Source organism: Perca flavescens, chromosome 5 (genome assembly GCF_004354835.1).
Source record: "Perca flavescens isolate YP-PL-M2 chromosome 5, PFLA_1.0, whole genome shotgun sequence".
NCBI classification, from domain to species: domain Eukaryota; kingdom Metazoa; phylum Chordata; class Actinopteri; order Perciformes; family Percidae; genus Perca; species Perca flavescens.
The window spans coordinates 28,259,476-28,280,398 of record NC_041335.1 but is presented as its reverse complement, the minus strand read 5'-3'; the positions used below and the strand labels follow the sequence as shown (position 1 = coordinate 28,280,398).

General features: G+C 40.9%; 1 protein-coding gene across 1 annotated transcript; it reads right to left on the bottom strand.

Annotated features, from left to right (window-relative positions):
* Nucleotides 1–2,129: 2,129 nt before the first annotated feature.
* scarf2 (scavenger receptor class F, member 2) lies at nucleotides 2,130–19,781 on the bottom strand. The gene is made up of 11 exons (XM_028577989.1): nucleotides 19,096–19,781; nucleotides 16,828–16,886; nucleotides 16,633–16,734; nucleotides 15,654–16,173; nucleotides 14,905–15,123; nucleotides 14,606–14,734; nucleotides 14,163–14,266; nucleotides 12,720–12,834; nucleotides 12,249–12,346; nucleotides 5,781–5,936; nucleotides 2,130–4,674 (listed from the first exon to the last, which is right to left on the bottom strand). Exons 1-11 carry the CDS (start codon nucleotides 19,203–19,205, stop codon nucleotides 3,437–3,439), a joined length of 2,850 nt encoding a protein of 949 aa, XP_028433790.1. The 5' UTR covers nucleotides 19,206–19,781; the 3' UTR covers nucleotides 2,130–3,436.
* Between the last annotated feature and the right edge of the window lie 1,142 nt (nucleotides 19,782–20,923).

The window sequence follows — 20,923 nt, the reverse complement described above, 5'->3', positions numbered from 1 at the left end:
CAGAGGACAATTACAAAGCCAATGTAAACTTTACAAGATGGAAAGTACTCATACCGTAGGTTTGCTTCAGAGCTCAAAATAAGCAACATACCAAAAAAAAAGCAAATACAACATGAAAGCCAGTTCATTGACACCAAGGAAAAGAAAAGAACTTAAAAGGTCATATAAGCACAGCTTACAAAGATAATAAAAAGTACACTATGTATACAAGTAAAACATTTTGAAAAAATAACCAAAGAAATGTGTTGTACCTTAATGAAAAAAGACTATTTTTCAAATTAGCTGTAAATGTGAAATATTCTTCAGCCCAAAACATACCAATGGCATGTTAATATACATACACACATACATATCATGCATTGTTCATAGCTCTTTTTTTGAATGCTACTTTCAAAATAGCTATTCACCAGTAACTTTAGTAAAAAGCTTTTTCCTCTTCAAACTGAATTAGTCCAGTTTAAGTATCCCACCTCACCACCTTTTTTTGGTTTACTTGTTAGGATCAACACTTGAAATACAAGTTGGCAACAACATTAAGGCAAACATGGCTTCTTTTGCTTAAACTGATCCACAGTTGAGGCACATTTTAACATCCAAGGCACGGTACCATTTAGCCCTACAGTCTTACCGTAAAACAAATGAAATTAAAGCACCATTTTACTTCAGTTTCAGTCTACTAGCTTATGATAATATGTTCCTTAGGGACAAGACAAGATTTTTCCACACAATACCGTGATGGCATAAACAAATTCATAAGAAATGGAAGTAGCTCAATTGGCGATATTGACCTAGTTTCTCGACTAAACTGAAAGAGCAGATAAAGACACATGGCAGTCTCCTTCTGTAGTCCGATCTGTAGAGAATACTAGTAACTACTACTACTAATTACTTCTTTTTACTTCTATTGTATCTGTATTTCTTGAATACAGCATAGGGAAACTACAGATGTTGCTGAGAAAGTAAGTGAGTTTAAAGTGATTTATGAGCATGACATAAAGTGAGGACATAGGATAGCTTGGGATTTAATTTTTGGTTTAGTGGTTTAGCTGACTGAATAAAACGTACAGTAAGAGCACATTCTGGTGATTTGGTGTTAGCCCAAGTATGAAAGAGGTTTAAAACAGCCATTTTTGCAGAAAGATCAAAGAGCTTGTTTGGGTTTCAACAAACCATGTCTGACAGAGTTGGCCAAATAGAGAGCTAAGTCTTTGAATCCAAAAATGCAACATTTCTGTAGGGAAGAGCCTTGAGGCCAACACTAAAGCTCAGCAAGGAATTTAAGGTGACTTACAAGCACATGGACAATTAAGTCCTAAATGTAGCATTACCTTTGTGCTTTGAGGTGTGTGATATAGTTGTTTAAAGAAAAGGATTCCTCATAACGTGGTACATCAACCTGAAACCTAACCTTTGGAAAGACTCAATTATTGTTCCGGTGCCTAAAAATAAGGCTCCAGAGTCTTTTAATGACTTTAGGCCTGTCGCACTCACGTCCCTTATTATGAAGACGTTAGAGAAGATCGTGAAGGACAAACTTTTGAACTCTGTACAGGATCTACTAGACCCGCTTCAATTCGCCTACAGACCAAAAACGGGGAGTGGAAGATGCATGTACTCTTTTTGAACTTGATCTATACCCATCTTGAGGGTGCAAAGAGCTTTGTGCGGCTGCTTTTTATAGATTTTTCTTCAGCCTTTAATTGCATTCAACCACATATTTTGGCAGAGATCTTAAAGAATACTTTTAATATTGATCCTAGTCTTATCTGTTTGCTGATTAACTTTTTAACTGACAGGTCTCAACGCGTGAGAGTGAATAGCATCTTATCCGATGTTCTCTTTTCCTCCACCGGTTCACCCCAGTGCTGCGTCCTCTCCGCAATCTTATTTATTTTATATACAAATGCATGCCATAGCCAGCACACCAGGCGCCCTATCATTAAGTCCGCTGACGACTCGGTAACAGTGTCGCTGCTGATGCACAACGACCCTGAGTATGGCGCCACCTTAAATTATTTTACAGAGTGGTGCAAGTCGTCTTTTATGAACATTAACGCGGCAAAAACTAAAGAAATGCTGATCGACTTTAGGAAGAATCCCCCCACCCTCTCCCACCCTTATTAACGATCAAGCTATCAAAGTAGTGAAGCAATACAAATACTTTGGTATTATAATAGATGACAAACTCGCCTTCAAGCCTCAAGTTGACGCTGTCTGTAAAAGAATCACACCAGCACATGTTTTTTTTATCGTAAACTTCGCAATTTTAATGTCGATAAGACCTTTAGGAGGATGTTTTATTGTTGTTTTATTGAAACTATTCTATCTTTTGCCTTTGTGAGCTGGTTTGGGTCCCTCACTCTTAAAAACAAAAACAGGCTGCAATACATAACTAAAGTGTGTGGCAAAATTTCCCACAACTCTCTGACTGACTTAAAATCGCTATATGAGACAAAGACCCTGAAGAAGGCCCAGTCAGTCCTGGCTGATATAAGCCACCCCCTGAACAGCTACTTTATGTTGTTGCCGTCTGGCAACTGATTCTGCCATGTCATGTAAATGCAGGACAAACAGACACAAACAAACACTCTTTTGTTCCTGCTGCTAAAGGCTTTGTAAATAATTCAATGTGAGATGTGGACTTCTGTGTAGTATGTATTTATGTGTGTCCTCTATTGATAGTGTCTGTCGAGGGGCAACAAATTGCCCCTCGGGGAAATTAAGACTCCTTGACCTTGACCTGCTCTAGTAGGAACTTAAAAAGGTGCTTTCTTTGCCAAACAAGTTCTCCAACAAAACACACTGGAATTGTAAAATTGTGCCTGGACATACAAAATGAAGTGGGTGGCTTCAGATATTGAACTGTATTTATGCATGTTGGTCCATGAACAAAACAAACACAAACAAAATAACTTGCAATCCTCAGAGGATCTAATTTCCTTGTTATTTTTTAGAACCTTTAGTACCTTTGGAGAGCGTACATAAAAAATATCTATCTTTCTGACACCTGCATAGCAAATTACAGTTATGCAACCTCAAAAGCAATCCATATATAAATATAGTGGTGGACATACTGCAGAGGAATAGAGATGAATGAACGATGATGTCTGTGCACCACTGTTCTCACAGTTGTGTCCAGCTTCGCCACAGGTTGTGGTGTGAGATTGAGACATAGTCATTACACAAAAAAGGATGCTTGAAATGAAATACAATGGTGTATAGACGTCATTATAATAGAAACTCACCTATATGACTCAACTGCGCCCCCAATTTAAATGCATTTCTCACTCTTGACTGGTCCTGAAGTCGCAGCATACTCACACCAAAACTGTTAAAATTGCTTGATTTAAAAAACCATGTGATTCACCTTCCAAAAAATCCATTTTAGTCTCTTTGAAATCCATCACAAACACTGGTCATTTGTCTTTAAAAACACTTATTTCACTACTTGTGGTGGCATAATGGCTGTCTTTTGCTGGGGTGTTTTACTTTCCGATGTATCCAACGTACCCTCCTTGCCTTTCTTCCTGGGTGGCTTTTTTATGGGAGTCTTCTTTGGTGTAGGATCCAACATTGGGTCCCCTGGCCTTGAGCCGTTCAAGTCCTGCTTCTCCGGGCTCTTGGCTTCAGGGGTCCCGAGGTCGGTGGCGATGGGTGCCATCATCTTCTGGAGGCTGCTCGAGGTGGGCAGCAGGGGCTTGGTGGAGCCCTGCTGGCTAAATCCACTGGAGGGGGTCCTCTTGGCTTTTTGTGGAGGTGTTGGCTTCTCACGGTTTCCCTTGGGTGTGGAGAGACCATTGGTCTTTGTCAGACCTGTCCCCTCATTCCTGTTGATGCTTTGGGTTTTCTCCTTGAGCTGAGCAGCCAGGAGAGTGGCAGCCTCAGAGTTCATATGATGGTGGATGACTTTGGGGCTCTTAGGTGGCTCCTTGGGGGTCTCCTTTGGACTGTCAGCACTCTTTTTCTCAGATGAGGAGCTGTGGAAGCTACTTATCTTCTTGAGGGCATTCTGAACCACACCATTGATGTGCTCCATGTGACTGGGACTGCTGTGCTCGTCCCCAGACTTCTTACCTCGCAGAGGTTTGTGTTTGCTGGGGGAGCCATTGGCGTCTGCCTCCTTCCCCTCTTGTTTCTTTTGTTGCTCACGGCTCCTCTCCTTCATTTTCTGCCGCTCCTCGCTCTTAGCTGAGCCATCGCTGGAGCTCCTATTTTTCTCCTTTGGCACTGCAAGTGCCTTAATACCCCTATGCCCCTGTTGCTCTGGCTGCGGAGACCCTGTAGTATTTCCGTGTATCCACGATACTTTGGGCTTAGTAGATGGGTCTGGTGGCCGTGGTTTGGGCTTGCCAGGTGAAGGTGGTGGCTTTCCATTGCGCTTAGCCTCTGGTGTAGGAGTGCCATCCCCATCCTTGCCACTGCCATCATCCTCCTTGGACTGCTTGGAGAGGCGGGCGATGCGAGCATAGAGGTTTGCAGTAGTGGACTCAGAGCCACTGGTGGAGCCTTCACTGTCAGAGGACTTGAGCAGGGGCTGCTCGCTGCCTTCTGGTTTTGTGACACTGGTGTCTTTCAGGGAGGTGTACTCCCCTGCATCATCCTCATTCGGGACAGCTTCTGGCTTCTCTGTTGCTGGGCTGGGGCTGCGCTTCTCTTTGCTTTCGTTCACGGATTCTGTGGATCATTGGAAGATCAGCAGGCATTAGTCAAAATTAGCTATCCAATGTTCAAATTAAAGTACATTTTAATTTCTTTTTAAACCAATATATATATGACTTGTTAAAGAGATCAGATCATTTAAATATCCATACACATTACAAATGATATGGTATGACTTATGAAGGCTTATCTTTGCTAATGTTAGCCTACTTTTCTCATTTGAATCAAGGGTCTAATGATAAAAAGATGTCACATAGGTTATATGTAAAGCCCTTTGAGGCAAATATGTTATTTTGAGCTATGTAAATAAAGTTGGCAATACAGAACAATCAATCAAAAATGAGGCATTGTCTGTAGAAAACAGAATATACATCTTGTAAATCTGAAAAATGTGTTTTATCTGTGACCTTCACAAATAGCAGCAATTCATTGTTGGATAAATTTATTTTCTTTCCACCAGAAAAGCATGTACACACATTAATTAAAGATATCTGTACCACTTCATTTGCTAATTTGTATACACATACTTGAGACTGGAATGGCTCCAATGCAACAGATCCTATCGGTGCAACTCTAATTCAAAACCCTTTTGTGATGTTTGCAGCGATTATTTTGTGGCCGAGGCTTTTAACTCAAAATCAATTGTTTCAAAATCCTTGAACCATTTATTAGAAGAATGAGAACTAAACCAAAGTTGTAAGAGAGCACTGAAAACCCATCAATCACTCAAGCACACTGAAAAGTCCCCCCAAAACAAAACCTAACTCAAACAGTCAGACTTCTAGAATAGAAGCTGATGGAATGGGTGTTTTCCATGAAACTTCAAGGAGTTAGTCACTGTTTGGATTTATGCCATGAGCTGACTTGGCCATTCCATTTCCTGTTTATACTCTCCTCGTCTCGGCGCAAAACCTGGGCCTAGATGGCATATGATAAAGAAACTATCTCCCTAATGAGATTTACAGAAGTGGGTGAGTCACTAAACGGTCACACTGTGGATCTTGACTTCTTCAGAAACCTGTGTGTATGAGTAAAGTCTCCTACATGCCAAAGACAAATTAGGGATTTATGTGCGTCATTCGAGATAACTAAACTGTTTATTTATTCTTACGATGACTCACCTTCATGGGGCACACAGTAAACTGGCCCCTCGTCTCCGCTCTCAAAGGAAGAGAAAGACTCCTGGGACGACCAGGAGGAGGGGGAGGGCTGCTCGGCCACTGAGGGGGGCTCGATGAAGCTGCAGTTGAAGGTGTTCTCTGGGTCGTGGTGGGCTACTGAGAACAGAAAACAAACGCAGAAGCCAAAAGGTCAGCCAGAGGGTATTGTACCGTGTTACAAGAACAACAGTCTGTTCTCACTCTCTCTCACAACTGCTGCAGAGAGTGCTGTAGAAAGCGTTGGTTTTAAGTGAGTCTACGGAAAATCTGTTTTTCTATTGGTTTTGGTTTTGGCTTTGAATTTGAGTTAACAAAGGCGCCAACATTATGGATTTTGGAAGCAAGTGTAGATATTTTTGTAACCTGTTTAGTATTTGTACATGTTGTTGTCAAAAGCTAAAGTGATTTACGTTTTCCCCAAAGTGTTATTCTCAGCAGGTTAAAAGGCAAACAAGAAACAGCATTCTGACCGTCATACGAGACAGAAATTCTGAATAAACCCATAACTACTGGCATTGTATTTTTGGTGGGTCTGCAGCTCCTTAGTGACCCGAACAACTGATTCATTAATTTATGATGAATACATTATTTAGGAGTACGTGAGCTATTAGATGCATTCTAATTCAATGAAACAGAAGTTAGAATAAAGCAAAAAACTTAAAAAGATACCATTTTCTAGGGATTGTATTCTAGCATTTTGGGAAAATACAAATCTTTCTCTGAGAGTGGGATGAAAATATGTATCTTACTCTCATCAAAGTACATGCCTCACCTAGCTTAGCATAAAGACTTGAAACAAGGAGAAACAGGTAGTCTGTACACCCGCTAGCCTGTACACAATAAGCGTAGTCCCAAAATGTGAACTATTCCTTTAACAGGTATGCAGTGACAATTACGAATCTGTAATTACAACAACAACAACTGATAAAGTATTGTCCCTTAAACTGTAGTGATGATGATGTCATGCCATACCTTATTCTGGTCTTTTCTAGTATTGAGCAAATGGATTCTTTCATCATCTTCCACAGAATCCTCTCCCTTAACATCGTGTTCTCTCTCTCTCTCTCTCTCTCTCTCTCTGTCTCTCTCTCTCTCTCTCTCAGTTTCCCTACACACTGCAGCATTCTGCTGAGCCTTCAGTCTTAGGACAGCTGTGGTGTCTGAGGGATACTTGTGAGTTTTGGCTTTAACTTTACTGGGCGTTAACTCGACATGACCGACCACATCAGATGCGCCTGTTTACATGCCTGATGACATATAGGTCCATCCAGTTGTTTAGACCTCAGATAAACCCTAGGTGGAAGAAATCCCCTAACTGTACCAGGAGCCTGGCCAGGAAACAAATCTAGCTCCTTAGCATTGGTTGATTGACTCCAGTCTTGTATAAAGTACTTGAAAGCAATACTTGAGAAAAAGTAGAAGTATCTTACAAGACAATGACTTTGGCAAAAGTTAAAGTCACCTTTTACAATATTACTTGAGTAAAAGTCTTAAAGTATCTGATATTTACTGTACTTAAGTATCAAAAGTAATTTTCTGATATTTAATGTACTTAATTTTTAGAAGTAAAAGTAAAGAAAAACTTTGATTATGAACTTGATTGTGGCTTCCTTATAGTAAAGTAATATTTAGGGTTTTCACGCCTTCTTAAAAATTAAATTCAAAGTCTGACAAAACAGAAACGGAATTAAAAAAAATTTTGTGAGGAAGAATCTTTCACGCCAACGTACAAAATTATAGCAAGTAACGAGTAACGAAGATGCTTGGGGGAAATGTAGTGAAGTAAAAGTATTCATTTCATTTAGGAAAAGTAGTGGAGTAAAAGGGAAAGTTTCCAGAAATATAAATAACAAAGTAAAGTACAGATACGTAAAAATTCTACTTAAGCACAGTAACAAAGTCTTTGTACCTCGTTACATTACAACACTGATTGACTGTAACTAAAAACGTGATCTACTGCCAAATTTGTACAGACTTGGTGACTTATAGAGGCACTATTAGAGGAAAAACTGCTTTTTCTTTTAATTTGTAATATTAGAGTATGAGAAGCTATTTCACACATATTTGTTTACATTCTCCCTTGTTGGTATTTGATACGCAAAACAATCTTGATCTTAATAACATTCAAATTCATATAACTTTGGCAGATGGTGTGTTTAGAGGTTCCTCTCACAATAATGTGTAAACTGAACATGTCTGGTTTAGTTTTCATTATAAATCGGTCTAATGTTTATTCTCTTGCTTCCTGTGTCCATCAGTTTTCCTTACAACATGTGTCGTGACTTTCTGTTGTGCCTTTCTTGCGTTAAACATTTTCTCAAACAACAACCAGATTTAGTCATGGACAAATTGGAACTGGCTCATAGGGTTTTGTGTGTGTTTGTGTGTGCCACATCATTTTTTTTGTGTACCAGCATGTATGTGCAAAGCAATTTTCAAGGACTCTGATTCGTTTTGATTGTCTTGAGGCTGCTGAGTTTTATCTAGTTTTCCAAATTATAGTTATAATAGTTTTAATGTAAGTTATTACCTAAGATAGAATATCTGTTTACAGTATAGCTGAATCTTCAATGCGACATTCATCTAAAAACATTGGTAGGGTGATGTCTTTGTGTTACTCGTAGGGTGGATAATGTCAACACAGGTGCAACATGTCTACAATAAGTAAGTACAGATGTGTGTAAAAAGGACCAAAAATAACATGTTACTGCGTTGAGGGGACTTCCATCCGAGGGCACCCATTTATGTGATTATTTAAGGATGTCATGTTTACTAGAATAATGTCACCCTGCACTCTCTACATGTGTAGTTAATGTTGGACTTTTCTTGCAACAAAAATGACTCCAAAGTCTTTCATGGCATTACTATTCTGAGTGGATTAACTGAAAAAAATCTCATAAATGTGGATGTGGTAGATTAATAATACTATGATGTATACAGAACCCAGCAAAAATATTTTTACAGAGGTGTGGATGACTAATAATAGTTTGCCCAAATTCAACAAGAGGAATAAATAAATGAATAAGACAGGGTCTTCTGTCCGTGTGAAGGGTCTTTACTGTGCAGCAGCAGGCAGATCGGCAGAGACTATGAGGGACTTAGGAATGTAGAGCAGCTAACCTATGCAAAGACTTCAGTTAAGTTAGTCAACAAGCTAACACATGGGTATTTTGCGACATTACTTGGATGCAGTGATGAACAACTGCTGCCCTTGAAAACTGCTCCCTCCAGACTGTGGGTCTAGTGGGGCAGATTGTTCTCCAGACTGGACGCCACTGTGATCCCTGCCTACATGGAGGCCAACGCACAACAGGGCATTATTGACACATCCCAGCTGCAGAGCTCCGCCACCACAGTTGCTCAGTGGGGGGATGTGTTAACAGACCAGAGACAGAGGTAGTCTAAGGCTAGAGAGCCAGGCTGGGACAAGCAGGTTGGTAGTTCAAATGCTTGGTCCAGCTGTGGAAATCTGGGCATAGAACGGGGATTACTAGCCAATAATAACAAAAAACAAGGCTTCAGCCTGAAATAGCCTGTGTCAGGTTTACAGGATTGCCTGCAGAGTCTAAAACAAATACAGTACATCCAACATGGTCAACTCAGAGCCTTTAAATCAATTAGTGATTACATTTATCTACAAATATTCCTAAAACTCAAGCTGACCTTTTCTCCTTTGATCCATCTTGATTCATGCACTCAAGAGCAACTTTACAGTGTGAGAAAGTTTTCTTTTAGTCGGTCACAATAGCATGAATGTGAAGCTGAGTGTTGTTGCAAACATATTTGCAATCCCAGCCAACTTTCCCAGGATAAATAAAGATGAAAAAAGCAGGTGGAGCTGCTCTCAGCCGTTACCCGTGGGGAAGCATTTGCACACAGAGGATGCAAGGAATGCCGGACAGACGTGAATCTGTTGGGCGTGGAGTAAATATGCTTAGAATGGAATGCCAAACTACAAGCAAATAGCCTTAGTTTTGCCAAGAGGAGTATAGGTGACAGTGTGTTCATGTAGCTATTTCTCTGAGGCTAACTAGCTAATAGAGGTTGTTGTCTTCCTTCCCTACTTCCCCTTGTTCCTTTTTCATTTGGTCTTGCCACATCTGTTGCCACTGACCCTGGTGTGGATAAATCACAGTTCTGACACGGGCTGGGGTAAATTTGACCACTTCCTGTTTCCAGCCCCATTGGGCCCCCTCTGGAATGTGTGTGTGCAGGACTGTGTAGCCCCAGTCAGAGTTTGAGTTTCTAAATGTTGGCAAACCACGCTTCTGTGGGTAGGCCAACAGAAAGCAGAGTAGCACACATTTGGATAGGACAAACCAGGAAGGACAAGAGAGACGCATACTCTCTGTAATAGATTTGATTCGGTATTGAGGTCTGTTCTTAAATTGAATTGGTACATGGTAGTCTTATCTGTTTTCTAACTTGTAGATTCTTGACAGTAAAAGCCTAAACATAGGTCGTTTTCCCTTTGCTTACAGTGTAAACACATCCTCTCTATCTTATCTTTATGTACAGTAAAGATGTGAAAAAGATCTGTTGTTTAAAAAGGCATTTGGCTAAGATGACGTTGCTTTTTATATGCCTCTGGCACACTGCGCCACATGGTCAAGCTCTTCACAAACATCCGTATTAATGTCCCCCAATGTGATGACAAAGGCAACTCTGTCCCAGTGTTGTATTTTGACTGAGGCATAACAGAGACAGATTCTAGCTTAAAGAATCAGCTGGATAAATGAGGAGGCACATGCTGCTCAGACATGGAAAAGAAACCCGGTCATCAACTCCTTCCACAGCACGCTGAATTCAGTAGAGCCTTTTTAAAGAATCAAATTACAGTGCTTCATAATTATGCTTAAGCTGAGGCAAAGTTAAGAAACTGCTGTGCAACACTGAACCCCCCCCCCCACACACACACACACACACACACACACACACACACACACAATCAATCATTTGATCTCTAAATCGAAAAAGATTCCCATTCCACTTTCCCAGAGCCCACTTCCATGGCTTGTTTTGTCAGACCAACAGTCCAAAGATTCACAATGACAAACAGGCAAATGCAGCAAATGTGACAAGCTGGAGCCAGGGAATGTTTGGCCTTTTTTTCTTGATAAATTACTTTTAACAATAAACCGACTATGAAAATTGTTGTACATTAACTTTCTGTCAGTGGACTTCTACATAAGTTGACTAATTGCTTTAGCACTACTGCAAATGTCAACCCTATATTCTGTCAATGTTGTGCGCCAAACATGATTAATCTCCTACTTCAATTAGTAAATAGAAATATCTGCACAATTAATACAAATGGGCTCCTATAAAGGTCTGTACAGTAAGGAGAATATGTCCATGTCTAGAAAATTGGAAATTCCATATACTGTGAAATGCAGAAACATATTGCTGTTATGATATATTGAAATATTGCAGTACTTGACAAAACATCCGCCGCATCTGCATGTGTTGTCATAATGAAGAACAATCATTTGTACAGTGATATAAAATAGCTTATAGGGGCAAGACAAGGGGACGACAAGACAACTATCTCCTTGTACAAACGCTCAAATCTTTAAAGAACTAGATAAATGTATATTTTCAAACTGTTAATCTTGTTTTAGAACCCTGAACCAAAACAGCCGTGTTAAACTGTGTGTGGCGGGGTTTAAAAGATCATCATATCTCCTCTGTCTACTATAAAAAAAGACTGGGGTCACAGACAGATCTGTCACAGACCACGAGACCTCCGCATGGAGCAGCAGAGCTGCAGCGTCCACCCAAACAGAGCGGCCTTTGATAGCGCGTCACTCGCCACCACCCGGGCCCCCCGACAACCACTGGCCTTCTTTTAATAACACAGCCTCCCTCAGCCCAAGAAAAAAAAATTCGTGGGGAAAAAGACGATGGAAACGAGTAAAGAAAACGGGAAGAAAAAAAAAAAAGGGCCCAGTTTAGGGTTGTAATAATATGAACACATGGCATTTGAGGGTGCCAAGAATAATAAGGGGCTCTAAAACCAGTGCATTCCTTTCAAATGAAACCCCATACTCGCCTGGCAGCCACCATACACTTTTCAACCCTATTCATCAACTAAAAGGAAGACTGAGGTAGCACTGAAGGTACAGTAAAATGCTCACTCTGACTGCCATGCACGGGTGTCATTGTCCATGCTGTGTTAAGCTGAAGCTATATACAAGTGTTGATAGCGAGTGAAGCCACAGTTATCATATGATCCGACACCTCCATGTCATAATCTGAATATCATTACATTAATGACCTGTGCTAATTATGCATCGGCTATTTCTGATGCTATGAGCGATGCGGCTTTAGCAGAACGTGTTGTACGAGCAGCAGAGAGGATGATTACATAAAACACAGCAGCTTCTGGCAGCGCTGCGGTGGGATATGAGAAAGAGTTTTGGGGCTTACCGACTACTTTGGGCAGTTTCTGTCGCCTCAGTGGAATACGGGGAAGTTTAGTGCTGATTCGGCTGAATCGTCCACACAGGATCCGCTTGGCTTTTTTGCTGTTGGTAGAGTTGTCTTGGTTAGGATTGAAAAGGGATGACGCCATGGAAATTCAAATGAATCATTCAAAAGAGGCATATTAAACCTGGCCCCGTGCCTCTTTTGAGGGCTCAGGGACTGCTCACATTGCTACTCGCACTGTAATGTCAATATATGAAAGTACTTAAAATACAATTTAAAAGCATTTATTCATTTAACAACCTGGTACCTGAGAGAGAGAGTAGAAATAAAATATGTATCTATTTTCATAACCGAGGGCAAGCCTCCTACTGGGAACTCAAGCCCAGTCGTAGACAATAGAGGTGAAGATACCTATCATCTTCACCTCTATTGGTCCACGATTGGGCTTGAGTTCCTAGGAGCGTCACTCACTTGTGGTCGTCTTTGTGTCGACACAGGCAGCAGCAGCACAGCAGCGAGAGCAGGACAATCAGTAAAAAGGAGACCAGGGTTCCAGCCGCGATCACACCCATCCGCTGGTTGGGCTCTGAAAGAAGAGATGAAGGGAATTCTGGGTGTGCCACATTGGCGCAGCAAAACTCTGAATGCCAGTTTCAACAAACCTCTCTCTCTGTCATCACTAACACTAGAGACCTTAGTGCATAGCGAATTATTATGATTTACTGTACACTTGAAAGCATATGACTTGAGTAGAGGGTTTAGCTAACTGTCTATAATCTTTATTAATGTGATGGTTAGCTTTGATGAGAAACAATTGATTTTCAATAGCTGCTTGACATAAAGCATCTCTGAGGAATATTGCAACAGGCTGAAATTCACTACAAATAATTCACTATTAATCTTATGTCTCTCGAGACAGGGGACCACTTACGCTTTCATTGCTGATTTCCTGCAAGCAACTTCCTATCCTCACCTCCTCTTTACTAAACGTCACCATAACTCATCTATGATTTATTAGCACCCCTCCCTCCTCAATTGAGATACACCCCAAAGATAATAAGTGCTGTATTGCATAAGCATGGACGGCTTTGGCGCATGCAAGGACAGATGACACCAGAAGAGACGCAAACCATCAGTTAAGGGGTAAGTAGCTGCGGCCCTCAGGTCTTTGCACTGTCACATAAGGCTGAGATGGATTGCTGGGAAGTCTGGGTGTGGCATGTTGTCATTTGCTCTTTGCTCACAGATGGACAAAGAATGGAAAACGGTTTTGGGGGGGGGTAAGGTAAAAGTGACAAGGTCTTATGATATCACTGGCCAACCTGTCTCCGCCCATCACATCCATTTGCCAAAATCCCTGCTAACTTTGTGTCCCAAACAACAATATTCTTCCTGCCTGCCTGCCTGCGGTCCACTTTTTCCTCTACTCTCTGTCTCCCTTCCAAGTTCTCTTTTTCTCTCATATTTTCTCCATCCCCCTCTTTATTTCTCTCTCTGTCTCTCTCTCTCTCTCTCTCTCTCTCTCTCGACAGGAACAGAGCCAACAAACACAGCCATAAAAAGGACACCGGTCTGGGTCTGGAAACACTATCAAGGCCTCGCTACGTTAACTCTCCCACTACACAAACTGACCTGAATAGATGTGTTTGTTGGTACTCAGTGTGTACAGCCAACTATTAGACATTTAATACACAGGCAGCACTAGTGGCATCTGGCTCTTTGAACAAACAGTTCAGAGGGTTATAATTCTTTGTGTATGTGTAGTTCAAGTAAAAAATAGCTGTTGTTAATCTCAGAAAAGGTACATAATTTAGAAAAACACTAGTTTTTGACTACTGCTGTTCACAGAAACCCCTTTTAAAAACATAACTACAAAGCATGTGGTTGCTCGTTAAATAAAAATATTTTTCTTACGGAGATAGCAGGCACCAGACACAGGATCACAGTTCTTGTCATTGCAAGAGCAGCTTTGGTTGCAGTTCACTCCGTACTGGCCAGGTGTACAGGTCATATTGCAGCTTGAATACAGACAAAAAAAAACATCTGTTTAATGTTCATTCCAAGTGACAGATGCATGAAATAGGACACAGAAAAAGAGGAACTGCATAAATGGGATCAGTGTTTTGTTTCAGGCAAAATCCTCTGTGATGGAAGTCTGTAAGAATTTTAACTCTTCTATTTCAAAATTGTTCCTTATCAGTATCTGTAAAAAAAATATGCCTCAAAACACATGCTTCGCTCATTCATATTCCCAAGATACATAAGTGTATGTGAGAAAGCCATCAACCATTTTCACTATGTATTGTTAATCATAAACATGACTCTTTTTTTGGGGTATGAGGTGTCTTATGACTTACTAGGTGCCATAAAATCCCGGGTCACATAAGCACTCTCCGGTGACGACATGACAAATGCCGTTAAAACAGTGACTGCAGTTGTTCTCGCAGTTCTCGCCATATGTGCCGTTGGGGCAGCGCACCTCGCACCTAACACACACAAAAGGAAGGCCATGATTACAGTCATTTTCAAGCTTAGCAGTGTGAGTCACACACATTATCACAGTAGGGAGCAACAACAACATATACTGTATATATGTTTTAACATATGTACATAACATTTTACACATTTCTAAATTGTACTGTGCATGTTGTCTTACCTGTCCCCAATCCAGCCAGGGTTACAGTGAGAGCATTTGCCATGAATGGGGTCGCAGTGGTGGCCGTCTTTACAGGTGGGACACACGTCCTGGCAATTTTCGCCAAAGAAGCCTTTGGAGCAGAGCTGGTCACACCGTGTTCCATTCCAACCTCTGTCACAGGTGATGCAGCGTCCCTCTGTCACCTTACAGGGCTGCTGGCCCTTGCAGTGCCCACACCTACGAAAACATTAAAAAAAAAAGATTCTCATTTTGTCTTGTTTGCACAAAAACTCCTCCATCTCATCTAAATGTAGTAAAACAGTTTAAGGATCTGAAACCTATGATAATCTGTATTTGTATGCTTTAAATTTTTGCTTTAGTGATCATTTAAAGAGGCAGATACACAACATTGAACTCTAACAGTGTTCTTTTCAGTTTATAGCAACTGTATTGTGTGAGAATGTCACAGTCCATAGAAGGTAAAGCACTTAACCGGAATTGCTTTTACACGTTGGCTGATGATAATGGTATAATGTGAATACCAACTCCCAAATCTCACGTTATTATTGCTCCATTAAGTAACACGGTCAGATATTTTAAGGATTATCAGCTGCAGCATATATCAAGTCTTATTTCCTAATAAAACTACAAAACCGCACCGTAATATGGATCAGACAAGGGAACTGAACATTAGCCATCTGTAAAACTGCATATTCCTGTGTTTTTTTATACGGTACATCTGCTCTCTGCCAATATTTTTTCCCCACCTGTTTCTGCAGTTTTGACCATAGAACCCGGCAGGACATGGTTCCCGGCAAAACTTCCCACGGTACCCTGGTGTGCAGGTACATGAGCCGTCCGCCTGATTGCACTTGCCGTGGATGCACTGGCAGTAACGGTCACACCGTGGGCCCCACAGCCTCTCCCGGCACAGGCAGCGTCCAGTGAACTGTTCGCATGGGGAATTGTTACAGTTACACTGGATTGCACAGTTCCTCCCCGTCCAACCAGGGTTGCACATGCATCGCCCTGTCATTGCATCGCAGATAGAGTTGATGCTGCAGTAGCAGTTGTTGTTGCACTGGGGACCCCAGACGCCAGGGTGGCATGTGCATTTGCCCGTCTCTTGGTCACACTTGCCCTTTTGGCATAAGCAAGCATTCTCGCAGTTAGGTCCCCAACGATTGTGGTTGCAGGTACACTCCCCGGTCAAGTCATCACACTGGCCGTTGGGGTAACAATTACATTTCCCTTTGCAGTCAGGGCCCCAGAACTGGGCAGGGCACTCTGTTAAAAGACAGTGCAGTAATCAGGAAATGGGCAAATTTCTTCTGACTTGTCAACTATCCTTCAACAAGACTGAGAGTCTCTACAGGCATGCTAGTAGCTCTGTGAGGCTGCACAGCACTGCTTTGTGCTAAACGCCAGCATGGCAACATAATCACGACAGCTGATGTTTTGCAGGTACAATGTTTACCATGCTCACTGTCTTTGTTTAGCATGTCAGGTAACATCTGCTAATTTCGTGCAATCTATGCAATGGTTATGAACAAAGAGGTGGACCTACAGATAGAACATTGCCATCCTCAGGTGGCATGGCAAAAAAACAAAAAAACAAGTGGCATAATTTGAAAATCATGCTTGTTTTTAGATCTAAAACTTGGTATTGAACAAGTGAAATATTTCTATTTGACCTTTAAAAAACTGTAGATGAGAAGAAAAAGGTATATATAAGCAATCCCTTACTAGTGTCACAGCTAGCTCCAAAGTATCCATGACGACAGCGACATTCATTCGGCCTGACACACACCTCATTTTCGTTGCAGGTGAAGTTGCCTTCGCAGAGAGCTTGGGTGAACAAGAACAGGCCGTATTATTCCACTGCATTGAACAATGAGCTATATGACACGTACTGATAAATGATCTCTGTTTGGTACATACGTGTCAGGCATTCATCCCCTAGCCGCCCCCATCCACTGCAGCACACAAATCCTGATGATCTGGAAAAGAAGTAATAAGATTGAGAATGAGGGATAAAGAACCTGGCTTAAATACAGTGAAACAAACACATATTAAAGCAGCAGCATCCACACCCAACGCATGCTTCTTTGATCTCACTGTTCTTATTGATGTGGCTGATGCCAAATTCTGCAAACGTATGCAGGGCATTGTACGTGATGCACATGCTTAGAACATGGTTATATAATGACCTGAATGTGGGTCATTCCCATCTGAATACAGTACTGTACATACACTCAAAAGCCCTTAACCTCTGAATCTGTAGTTTGTCAGTTTCTTTAGGTTTCCAAAGCCGTTGGGGAAATGTGAATATTCAGAGACAATATTTTGCAGCCAAGTTTTAGGCCTGTCAGGAAAGGGCGGATGTGTCTCCTCTTCCTCCCACGCCTGTGACCTCTGTGGGGCCCCCTGCAACACGTCAGCTTCCCCTTAAGTGTTTGAAGATGGCAGTTTACTTTCAATCAATGAGCATGGAGCCACGTTGATTTTGATGCTGCCAAAAGAGGCGCGTGGTCGAGATCAAAGGTCTTAGATCTGTATGCTAACACTTGCAATGGAAGGAGGATCATTTCTTAATAAGCCTTTTGCCATTTTATGTACATTAATATGGCACTGGATTTAACTTTTTTGCTGCTCTAAATTTTGAGGAACCCCGGTGAACATGTATGGAGTTGACCCTTGTTGACCTATAACACACAGCCAATCCATGTCAGCACTAAAAGGAAAGACTGCATTCACTGTTGTGTAGAATCAATTAGGTGTTTAGAAGCATAGCTGCACTCCTGTTTGCCTTTCATTATTACAGAAAGAATGCATCAACTAGCTTTGCCAAGAAAATCCAATAGATGCTCTTTAACTGATTCAAAAACCCATTTTTCTGCATCAGTGCCGAAAGATTACCGTTCAAGACAGAAAAAATACAAACACAATAGGCATACGGGAAAAACAAGTGAGTGGTGAGTTTACTACAATGAATGTTGAATGCTGGAAGGAGGGCAAAATGTCAAACTTGTAGCGCAGTAAATGTGAGTACTGTATATATCACACTAAAAACTTCTATGAGATGACAGCACAACTTCAACTTTTGAAGAGCAGCTGTTGATTACTTCACATTTCATTGTGACTGTACGGAAATATGCAACATGTGGCTTTTTAGATAAGCTACTTTCAGTTTTGCTCCAAGAACTTTGACTGCTTATGATTCAAGAAACAAAAGATACTAAGCACATGATTTCTTATCACACATCTTTTATGACATATTGGAGAATGAGCCCTGGACTGTAGCCTATTTGCAGTTTCTCTGCTACCACAATTTCAAAATTCATAGACATCAGTTTGGATATTGTAGTCAGCAATTGTGGACCTAGGTTTGGTTTTTCTTCTACACTTTACAGACTCCGCTATAATCTTAGGGGTCATCAAGAAATGTTTTTTGGATACTTTATCTTTTGAGAAGGAGTTGTCTAGATATTTGTATTCCAAGAATAGTATTCTATTATTTTTCACATAATTGATTTGTATTGTTAAAATATCAATTGTCAACCAAAATTGGTTCCTTTAAACATTTTATAAACCCATTTCCTTTTTTCTAAAAGTGCATCAACCACAATGTGTGGTGCCACGAATCCAGCGAAGGTCATCGAGAGCGCCCCCTAAAGAGCAATGAAAACACTCCTGTTCCAGATGTCAATATCTGTTTAGCTGCTTTCTTCAATGGACTCCTCCTCCTTCTATATAGCGGACTGGGAACACTTTATATGTAGAAAAGAATGTGCAATAATCTAAGTGTAAATACGAATGCTTGATATAAAAGTAAAATAAACGTTTAGAGAATGAAGTCAGTGGTGGATTTCAGATACGGGCTTTATAGCGACTTTTCTACTTTAGTGAGAACCGTTATTCGTGCATAAGGCCACCACTAAGTTATGAATGTATTGTGCTCTGTGTTGAAAACGCAATTGTTCTTCGAGCAAATAAAAAAAAGACTTGAGGAATGTGATGATTCCACATGCTTTAGTGCAATTGAAACTCTGACTGGACTGTTTTGAAGAAAGTCACTTAACTGCCGAATGCTGAAGGGAGAACGAGGCCAACGATGTCACACGCTGATATGCATTAACAACCAGTGGAAAAAACAAACAAACTATAGGCTACATATTTTAACCTGTTTTCTTCTCCACTGGTGCTTACCCAGGTGCTTTGCATACATTCCTGCCTTTTGGGTTGAGTTCTTGGCTGAAACTGGAGCAAAAGAAGAGACAAACCACCGCAACAACAGCAAAAGAGTTCTTCACTTCCATTGTACAAGCAGCAGCATCCTTCTAGACGCCGTTTTCACACCGCATTTCCCTTCTCCGAAATAGGATTATGACCGTTTTTCACTGTTTTTGTTAAACCCTTCCGATTTGTTTAACGCATATAATCCATGGGTATCTGCTTGGTGGATATCAAATCCTTGTCCAAAAAAGTGCTTTTAAAACTCTCGCAGCCACCTACGCCATCGAGAAACTCAGCAGCAAAAAAAGTGACCAGCGACAGTGATCCCAACAGAACAGATGGAGAAAAAAAAAAGAAGTCATAAAACCAAAACTTGCAAATCACAGTTAGGCTATTCTTGACAAACGCTGTTCCCCTGCAGTGCGCCGTTTATTCCATCAACGTTTCTGAAATAGGCAATCACGCCAAAGCTCGTGTGTCCAGAGTCATTATGAAATTAAAACTTTTTTTTCCCCCAACGTAATGTCCACAACGCGCGTCGAAACGTGTACGTGTTGATAGTCTTGCAAAAAATGAAGGCGAATTAGCTGCCTTTCGCGTTTTCCTCTCTGAGGACAAGCGCTTATAACTTCTGTCCTCTCTTGCGCTCTCAGGAGTGGTAGGAGGGAAATTCCTGATTTGTTACTCTATCTTTGGCTTTGTGTGCCATGCGTGCGCCACCAAATCTGCATAGGCCTGTGTGCAACAGGGTCTGCTTTAATCGCCTATAGGTTAAAACAAAGTATTGTGGCCCATTTCGTCATTACAACAAACGCAAGTTAATGTGGGCGATTAGGACGAAAAGGCATTGCTTTTTAATAATGAAAATTGCCACTAATATCCTTATTATCATTCATTTGCGTATTTTAAGCGTCTTTCAATCGTCCAATTTAAAACGACAGATTTGGAGAAATGATTTGTATTTGCAGTAACCTCCTTAGAAAACACTAATTAAGGTAGTTTTTTTAATTGATGCTTGAAAGTGTGTGTGGGGGTGGAGGGGGCGGCAGTGTAATAACTACGTTAGACAATAGCTCCCCCATCTGTTAACACCAACGAAGTGATTTTGGCATGTGGCCCCTCCTACACTAAATAAAAACAAGTGCAAGGTAACTTAACCATTGAAAGCAAAGCAATTATTACATCAGTTACATCAGATGCATTGTAAGATGCAGTCCACCTTTCTCCATGAATGGTTGCACAATGCATGTGCCCTAATGGGTCTCTTTTTTTCCTCACAGGAGTACATCACATTGTGGATTGTCAGGGGTCTTTGAAGGGGTTCAGGACCAAAATAAAGTTATTCTCTACAAAATGTTATGACATGTTTGTAATTCAGTTCTACTGTCAACAAGACCCACTGCCAAAATTCCAAAACAGAAAACTGCTATGAGCCCACATAGTTTGACAGGTCTTTTGTAAATGGCTAAACATGAGACAACTATAGTAACTTATAATGAATAATGCGTTCTGGTATTTTGATTGTAATTCACATGGTCAAATATTTAAGTTATGTAATTCATGTAGGCCTGCATGTTCCAGAGGTGAATTTATGGTCCTACAATTACTTAGATAGCATGAGATTATGTGTCTTGCGAATTACGCTGAAAGGTAAAGTACTCAGTTGTCAGTTTTGACTTATGTGACCACCATATGGGCAAATTATGTGACTGATTTGAATATTGTATCAGCCAATCCAAGTAGTGAGGTATATGTTTCAAGCTTTCTGAAATTATTGTGTCAGAACAATCAGCTGTGTAAT

Bases quoted from the DNA above. Each gene is read 5' to 3' on its own strand.
- scarf2 (XM_028577989.1), bottom strand. From the start codon at position 19,205: ATGGAAGTGAAGAACTCTTTTGCTGTTGTTGCGGTGGTTTGTCTCTTC. The intron at 14,267-14,605 runs GTAAGTCATAAG...TCTGTATTCAAG, and splicing joins CCGGGATTTTATGGCACCTA to CTGCAATATGACCTGTACAC. The intron at 12,347-12,719 runs GTGAGTGACGCT...CTCTACCAACAG, and splicing joins CGACACAAAGACGACCACAA to CAAAAAAGCCAAGCGGATCC.